Source organism: Ochotona princeps, chromosome 7 (genome assembly GCF_030435755.1).
Source record: "Ochotona princeps isolate mOchPri1 chromosome 7, mOchPri1.hap1, whole genome shotgun sequence".
Classification (NCBI taxonomy): Eukaryota; Metazoa; Chordata; class Mammalia; order Lagomorpha; family Ochotonidae; genus Ochotona; species Ochotona princeps.
The window spans coordinates 5,040,091-5,048,927 of NC_080838.1; the positions used below are offsets into that span (position 1 = coordinate 5,040,091).

The 8,837-nt window shown below is 42.8% G+C and overlaps 1 protein-coding gene across 1 annotated transcript; it reads right to left on the reverse strand.

Moving 5' to 3' along the window:
- Positions 1-7,618: 7,618 nt before the first annotated feature.
- On the reverse strand, positions 7,619-8,174 carry LOC131480862 (uncharacterized protein C6orf136 homolog). The gene has a single exon (XM_058667337.1). It carries the CDS (start codon positions 8,090-8,092, stop codon positions 7,619-7,621), a length of 474 nt encoding a protein of 157 aa, XP_058523320.1. The 5' UTR covers positions 8,093-8,174.
- Positions 8,175-8,837: the final 663 nt, after the last annotated feature.

Genomic DNA, 8,837 nt, shown 5'->3' on the forward strand with positions numbered 1-8,837 from the left:
AATAAACCTTAACATGAAAGTTGTTAAAAGAGAAAGACATTGAATAACGGCTAAGTGATAAGTCAGCAGGAAAATGTGACTGTGGTTAAAAAAAAAAATCTATCTATATATCTGCTTGCTTATTTATTTATTTATTTATTTATTTATATCTCCAGTGCCAGGGCATCTTGCCACTTAACACAAGTATTAACAAAACTGAAGAGAGATAGTTATTTATACACAATGACAAAGGAGAGAAAGCTCTTGTACGTCAGTCCCATTCACAATAGCTACCAAAAAATTTAACTACTTCGGAATAAATTTAACCAAGGGTGTGAGAGAGTTCCACAAAGAAAATTACAAAATTTTAAAGAAAGAAATAGGGGCTGATGCTGTGGTTCAACAGGTTAATCCTCCACCGTATAGCATCCCACATGGGTGCTGATTCAAATCCCAGCTGCTCTACTTCCCCTTCAGCTCCTTGCTTATGGCCTGGGAAGGCTCAGGTCCTTGGGACCCTACACCTGTGTAGGAGGTCCAGAAGAAGTTCCTGGTTCCTGGCTTAAGATCAGCTCAGTTTTGGATGTTGCATCCATTTGGGGAACAAAATAGTAGATGGAAGACTTTTCTCACTGTCTCTCCTTCTCTCTGTAAATTTGTCTTTCTAATAAAAATAAGTCAGTTTTTTTAAAAAAAGAAAGAAATGGAAAAGTATTCTGTATTCATGGATTGGAAGAACTAATATCAAAATATCCATACTAGTGAAAATATTCAATGTAATCCCAATCAAACTATCAACAACATTCTTCTTGGACCTAGAAAAAACTATGTTAAAAGTTTAATGGAAACACGGAGACCTTGAATAGTTAAAACAGTCTCAAGTAACAAAAACAAAGCTGGAAGCATTACAATACTAGACTTCAAGACATATGTCAGGGCAGTTATAACAAAAACATTATGGTACTGGCACAAAAATAGACGTGTAGATCTGTGGAACAGAACAGAAACCCCAGAAATTAATCCGTACATCTACAGCCAACTAATTTCTGCAAATGAATTAAAATCTATTCTAGGAGAAAAGACAGTCTTGTCAATAAATGCTTCAGGGAAATTGGATCTATACATGCACAAGTATGAAAACACAGCCCTTATCTTAAACATCATCTCAAAATGCATCAAGGATCTAACTCTGTGGTCTGATACCACCGACTACCAAAGGTAAGCATCAGGAAAACAGCGTGAGACATTGGCATGGGCAAAGACTGCTTGGAAAACACCCAGAAGCATATGCAATTAAAGATAAAAATAGTCAAATGGGATTACATTAAACTAAGAAGCTTCTTCACTGTAAAGAAAAACACTCAACAAAGTGAAAAGGCAGCTGACAGAATTGGAGAAAACATTTGCAAGTTAGGCAACGATAAAGGACTAGTACCCAAGGCCTATAGAGAGCTCGAGAAATTCAACAGCAGCAAAACAATCTAGTTTAAAAATGATCAAAAGATACAAACAGGTCAGTTTTCATGATGAAATACAAATGGCAAATAGACCCATGAAAAATGCTAAGGATCACTAACCACCAGGGAAATAAAAGGAAAAATTACAGTGAGTTTTCACCTCATCCCAATTAGAATGATTATCATGCAAAAATCAAAATAAGACATGCTGGAAAGAATGTGGAGGATAAGGTGCCTTAATCCACTGTTGGTTTGAATGTAAACTAGTATAATCATTATGGAAGACAGTATGAAGATTACTCAGTAATTTGAAAATAGATGCATCATATAACCCAACCATCCCAGTCCTGGGGATTTACCGAAATGAAATGAAATCAGCGTACAAAAGTATTCTTTGTTCCCCCATGTTTGTTGCAACTCAGTTCACAATAGTGAAGATGTGTAACCAACCCAGCTATCCATCAACTGATCCAGGTAAAGAAAATGTGGCATATATTCACTACGGAATACTAATCAGACATAAAAAAGAATGAAGTCCTGGCTTTTTCCTCAAAAAGGATGCAAATGGAAACTACATGCATAGTGAAATAAGCCAAAAACACGAGTGATCATACTTTCTCTGATGTGTCTCATGTAAGGCAGAATAGGAAAAAAGAATGGAAATGAAATGGTCATTTAGGGACATGATTGTCATTTTGAACACTCATCTATACTTCTGTGAACCTGAGATCTTCCTACATTCTACTTGTTCAAAGTTAGGATTTGTGACAAATTAAACCTATAAATATTGAATGAATTAAATTATGTCTTAACAAACACCGATGAGGAGCAGGAAGGGAATGAGTTTAAGCGGCCAGTTGGGAGCAGGGGAGTGAGGAAAGTGAGATTGTTTTCTTGGAGCTGTGCCTAGGGGATACATGGAACCCATTCATTTTATAGTAATAAATTCATATAAACATTCGCAGCAAGTGTATCGTAGCCATTTAAACGTAATGTCACATTTCCTGGGTGAGCTAGCCTCAGCTTGGTCCTGCTAATGTTTTCTATCAGCCAGCCTTAGTGTCCTGGGTAGCATGCTTGCCACCTCAATTGACCTGTTAATACAGGGGTGGGGAGGTGTGCACCGTTCTAGCTGCTTTAAGTCAGAGACAAAAGCAATTGGTAAGACTGTTAGGTGTTCACTTTGCAGATCCAACTATTCCTCCTCTGGAAAATTATCCTAGAGAAGTATGTGAACATCTGGGACTAAAAGTAGCAATAAAAAGAGTAGCAATAAAAAAAAAAGTAGCAATAGACCTAGCTCTTTATAAACACATACAATAGGAATGTGGAAAAGGAGATATATAGTTAAATTAGAACACTTCTAAACAACTAACTGTTATAGGTTATCATCTATTCATCATAAAAAGATGTTCACAATATCTAAAGTAAGTGACGGGGCATTAATGGACAGTATGGTCCCTTTTTACTGAAATGAAGTAGAAAAAAGCGGAGACGAAGCAGGAGGTGGAGGAAGAGGAAAGAGGGAGAGGATGGAGGATGCGGAGGAGTGAAGGAAGGAGAAAAGAAGGTATCTAAAGTATTCACGCCTTACATACTTCATTGTGCAGTAAAAGTTTCTTTTTCTTTATGATTACTAAGTTGTATACACATTCTTTATAAGTTGCGTTACTTTTTACTTAGAGGAAAAGGCCTTGCAACTTTAAATGCACACAGACACACGCAGCCCGTGAACTTAGCTGTGACCACATGTCTCAAATGAGATTCTTTTCTGCCATCCTCTGCCCACGGCCTGAGTGGCTGGGAACACATTCTTCTTCTCGTGGTACCCCACCACCACAACCCGCTATTCCACGTGGCCATCCCTGCAGCACAGGGCAGAGGAACGTGGCAGGAACAGACGGGTAGGCTGCCTGGCTGCCCAGGTTCTCTTATTACCAGCACAAGCATGTGAACCAAATAAGAGCTCCTGTTACAGAATATTTTTCGTTTCCTGAGAATGTCCTATTCCTGGAGAATAGATTTCTACAATTACCAGTTATAAAGCCACCACACTGGAATTGCGGCCCTGTTATTCTCTGCAGCAAGGGATCATCTCGAAGCTGAGCAGATGTATAATTATGTTTCAGTTGAGGCAGATAGTGAGTCCCTGGATTTTTTTTTTTTTGGCCTGTTTTTGGTGTCATTTATCTCCTTATGCATAGCAAGACTGATGTCTTTAAGCATAACCTCAGAAAAAAAGACACAAAGATACATTACTGAGTTGTCCTGCACAAAGAGAGTGCTAAATTCTTAAACCTGGCATTGCTACAAAGCACCTGGCACCAATTAGTCCTGGCTCTGGCTAAGTGGCTCTATACAAGAGTGTTTGAAAGTAAAGTGGAGCTATTTTAGGCTCTGCTTGGGTTTTAATTGGGTATTTTCTTTCCATATGAGGAAATGGGTACTTGTTCTGTTCTCCGCAGTCCTTGCCACTTAGGAGTGGTGAAGTGTGTGTGTATATGCATACGTCCTTGAAAGGTCTTGGCAGTATATTTCTGCATAGGAAGGACAAGAACGGGGGTGTCCTATTAAGCTTTATTTTGCTTTAAGTATTTATTTATTTGTTTGAATGGCAGAGCAACAGAGAGAGAAAGAGGTCGTCCATCTGCTAGCTCTCTCGCAAATGCTCGCAGCAGCTTGGCATCAGACCATGCCAAATTCCCAGAGCCAGAAACTGCACCAGGGTCTCCCGTGCAGAGGACAGATACTCCAGTATCTGAGCCACCATCTGCCTCTCCCAGGTACATAAACAGGAAGCTGGACCAGCAGACAGGAGACTCTATCCCAAGCACTCCACTGTGGAAAGTGAGACAGGATGGCATGCAGTGTCCCAGGCAGTGGCTTAAATGGCCATGCCACAATAGGTGCTCAAGCTTTATTTTTTAAAATAAAAGCATCAAAACAGATTTTTTCTAAGTTATTTCATTGAGCAGGACTAAAAAATTTTCTCCTTTCTGAGAAAGAAGGATGAAAGAGAGCAAGAAGAGAAGAGAGGGAGGATAAAGAGGAAGACTCCAAGATAAAGAAGTAAAAAATTCATTAGAGGGCAGTTTTTGCTCTGAAGTATGCTAGATTTCAGAACTTAATGGACTGGGGAATTTTTAACTTTTAAAGATTTATCTATCTATCTATCTATCTATCTATCTATCTATCTCTATTATAGATAGATATAGAGGCAGATTTACAGAGAGAAGGAGAGACAGAAAGATCTTCCATCTACTGGTTCACTCCCCAAATGACCACAATGTCCAGAGCTAAGCTGATCTGAATCCAGGAGCCTCTTCTGGGTCTCCCACGCAAATGCAATGTCCCAAGGCTTTGGTCCATCCTCTACTGCCTTCCCAGGCCACTAGCAGGGAATTGGATCAGAAATGGAGCAGCTAGGACACAAACTGGAGCCCTCATCACTTCTACAGTGTTGGTGGAGACCATGAGCAACTTGAAAGTCATGTTGCCAGAATCCAAAGCAACATAAAAAGTTATCTCTTGTGTGGCCTGTGTTGTTATGTTGCAGGATAATCCTCGTGCTAATCCTCCACATCCCACATAGGCACTTGTTCCTGTCCCAGCTGCTCTACTTCCAATACAACTCCCTGCTTATGGCCTGGGAGAGCAGTGGAAGACGGTTCAAGTCCTTGGGCTTGTGTTTTCATGTGGGAGACTCAGAGGAAATGTTTGGTTCCTGGCTTTGGATCAGCTCAACTATGACCATTATGGCCATTTGGGGAGTGGATCAGCAGATGGAAGTTTTCTCTCTGTCTCTCTCTCTCTCTGTCTCTCGCTTTGTCACACACACACACACACACACACAGAGAGAGAGATAAAGCTTTATAACTACTCACAGTTTCATGTTGAACTCCTCTCTTATTCTCACTTTGTGCTCCTGGACATGCGGTCAACCTCAAAGGCACTTTATCCATACTGCACCTCCCAACACAGGGCTGCCACTAAGAAGATACAGGGCTGCTCCTCACAGAGCCCACACAGTCTCTCAACCCCACATCCAAGGCAGCCCTGAAGTCTCATTCCACTGTGGAAGGCCTATTCTCTGCTACAACACATTGCCCCCTTCTTAATACACTACTGAGTCTTACAGTCAGAACATCTGGGTGACTTCTTTGAAAGCCTCTCATGACATGGTTTGACCTCCTTCAAACATGATGCACAGAAATATGACCCCTGGACTGCTAGGATGTAAGGAGACTGAGGACACTGCTTCGGCTTGCTAGCCTCTTGCATCAGACTAAAGCTGACTATTGCCTGCCCTTGTTGTTAATGGAAAGTTGAACTCTTATTACATGAGTCATCGTCATATATACTTCGAAAAGCTTTGAACACAGGCAAACTTTTTCTGGTCATAGAATGTTTTTGATGATATGGTGTTGAGGGAAAAAGATGAACCCTGGGTAGGCTTGGGTTTGTGCTCGAACAACGCACTAAGATGAGAAGTCTCCAGATTCCACATGGCCCCTGCCTCCCAGTGTGGGTTGACAGTGATCATAAAGTAGACATGCATGGAGTGATTCCAAATTCAGGAAGACCCCTGAGCCTTCAACCTGAGCCCTCAGTGTATCAGGACCTGTCATGACCCTGGATCTCCTGCCCTGTCACACAGCTGGGAGAAGGGAAGCAAGATCTGAACGTAGCACTCAGACGGAATCATAATTCATGACCATACTCTTCACATCTGGATGAGCCTGGCTCATCTGGGAAGAACTCCAAGGCCAGGAGGAAGAAGAGGAAACAGGCACGCAGCATGGGGTGAAAGGCAGTGCTGTACAGTCGAGAGGTACAGGGGTTGCAGCTCTGAGCAGCAACACCTGCGCAGGAAAACACAGCCCATAGCAGAGCATGCGTTCAGCACTAGGAACTGAGCAGAACACCAGATGTTTTGCATAGTTGCTTTATTTCATCCCCATGTTCCTTCCATGCAGTATTCTACTTTTAGGTGGAGCTGGGAGTCAAATCCAGCACAAGTTACACAATCTCTCTCCAGACAAGGGGCAAATCTGGATCAGTACCTAACCCTAGCCCCTTCCTGGAGGGAAAGATGATAATGACTGCTGAACTTCCAACACTTCAAAACATCTTATTCAGGCCAAATCACGTTGTGAGCAATGACTCAAGAGTTGGCGTTGAAGACCGATGAGACCCTGTTATTGGATGCTCGCTTAGGTTCCCCTAAAGTTTCGGTTTCGGTTTCAGTTTCTTTAAAGTTTCATGCTATTTAGTTATGCGCCCAATTTTGTCTTCTACCAATCCACTGCAAGCCCGCTCTCCACTAATCCAATCCCCTTGTAGCCTCATGGTACCGTGCCTGATGACTCTATCCGCCAATCCCACACGGCCCTGTGTTCTTAATTCCTGCCCCCTTGCTATGAAGCGCGTGGACCCTCATCTCTCTCTCTCTCTTACCTTCCTGCTTTCCCGCTGGCCTCCCTAGGAGCCCCCTTCTGTCACTATGGCAAGATACCTCTCTCTCTTCTATCTTCCTCCTGCTCTGCCTCCGCTCTGGTCCCATAGCCATCTTCCTCTACTTCCTCTCCTCTCCCTGCAGCTGCCTCTCCCTCTTGACTAAAGAACCTTTGTATGATTCACTGCGTCTGGCATCTTGGGTTAATGGTCAAAATTCCTAACACAAGTAAAACAGTAAGAATCAAGAGCATCTTGAAGGAAAACTAAAGGAGAGGGCTTAGAACACAATGAAAAGAAAGAATGGGTGTCTTGTCCAGATCTTGTGTCCATCACTACTATGCTTTGAATATGGAGTTAAATAGTATAGCCCCTCAAGTTCCCTGTGTTGGAGGTGTGTTCCTTAGTGTGTTGAGACCTGTGACGTTGTACCTTAGGACATGGTGGGAGTTGTCCTTGCAAGGCATTAAGATATTTCCCATGAAACCTTGAATTACAATGGAATTTCCACCCAATAGCTCTCTGATAAATTAAAAATCCATGGGCTACGGCTAGCCTCCCCAAAAACACTACGCAAAATCACATTGTGGAACACCTGTGCTTTTTTCTCATGGTGACACAATGCACCTTGGTTGAGGAGGAGCTGTGCCTCCCCTTTACCCAGTGTTGAGAGAAGGGGTTATAGCAGATCACTAGCCTGGGGAGAGATCCAATTCAAAATATAGTTTCTACTGAATTTGAGCCCCTACCATTAGCAGCTTCTTCACAGGTGCAGGAGGTGCGTGTGAAGGCATCAGTTTGTCGAGGTGATGGCGACAAATGAGGCCATTGGAATTCAGGTAGAAGGTAGAATAGGCATCGTAGGTCCGGTAAAGCTCCTCTTTGTCACGCTTGTAGAAACGCAGGAAGAGCATGTGGATAGGCAGCCCTACAAGCCGCCAGCGAGCTTGCAGGGTCCAGTTCTCTGGGTGGCGAGTCAACTGTAGAACCTCCAACCGAAGCTGTGCAAAATAGTTCCAAGCCAGGAAGCAACAGAGGGTCAGTGACAGAATGTATAAGGTCCGTCCCTTGGTACGAATATTCAGAATCTCATTGATGAATTCCACATCTGACGAATAGAGATTATAGTCGTGGGAGTGAAGGAAGAGGTTTGGCAGCTCCTGCCTCAGTCTCTCGTACATGACAGCCAGGTGTTCCTCCATACTAGGATCGCCTGACGGGGTGCCAGGGGATGCGTGGGCAGCTCCAGGGGCTTGGAAAGGGATTAGAGCCCCAGGGTAGGGGCTCTAATGGTAGGGTTTCTACTGAATTTGTATCACTTTCCCATCATGAAGTGGAAAGTCATAAGTTACCTATTATAATTCAGGGATTGTTTGAACTTCAAATGTATTCTCTCCCTGTCACATAAGGAATTTGTACCCTTCTCTGCAGGATACAGATTTGAGTCAAGCATCTCAGTGGAGGTGCTGAGCTGAAGTGGACAGAAGACTGAGCAAAGGCACTGGCAGGGTAGCTCTGTGAGAGTAGGGTTTTGATGACTTTGTGCAATATGATTATATGCACTGGTTTATATTACTCTAAGATACATGAAGTTTAGAAAATTTAAAGAAAAGTTTGCTCACAGTTCTAAAAATTGAAAATACGAGACTGGGCAGGTCCCATTAGTTTGGTACCCAATGAGGGCCTACCAGTAGATAATGTCACAACAGCAGGAGAGCAGGTGAGATGCAGAGTTCGCATCTCTAATCAAGAAGTGAGAATGTAGGTTGGCAGAGCAGTCAGACTGGCACTTGTAAAAACACCCTGGTTAGAACTCAGGGAATTACCATAAAACCTTCCACAGTATCCTAAGGCACTCACACTGGGCACCACCTCTCACAGATCTCACAGCATCCCAAGTCACTACGCCAAGGACCATACCTCTAACACATGGAACTTTGGGTGCTA

Excerpts from the sequence above, each read along its gene's own strand:
- LOC131480862 (XM_058667337.1), bottom strand. The coding sequence starts at position 8,092 with ATGGAGGAACACCTGGCTGTCATGTACGAGAGACTGAGGCAGGAGCTG.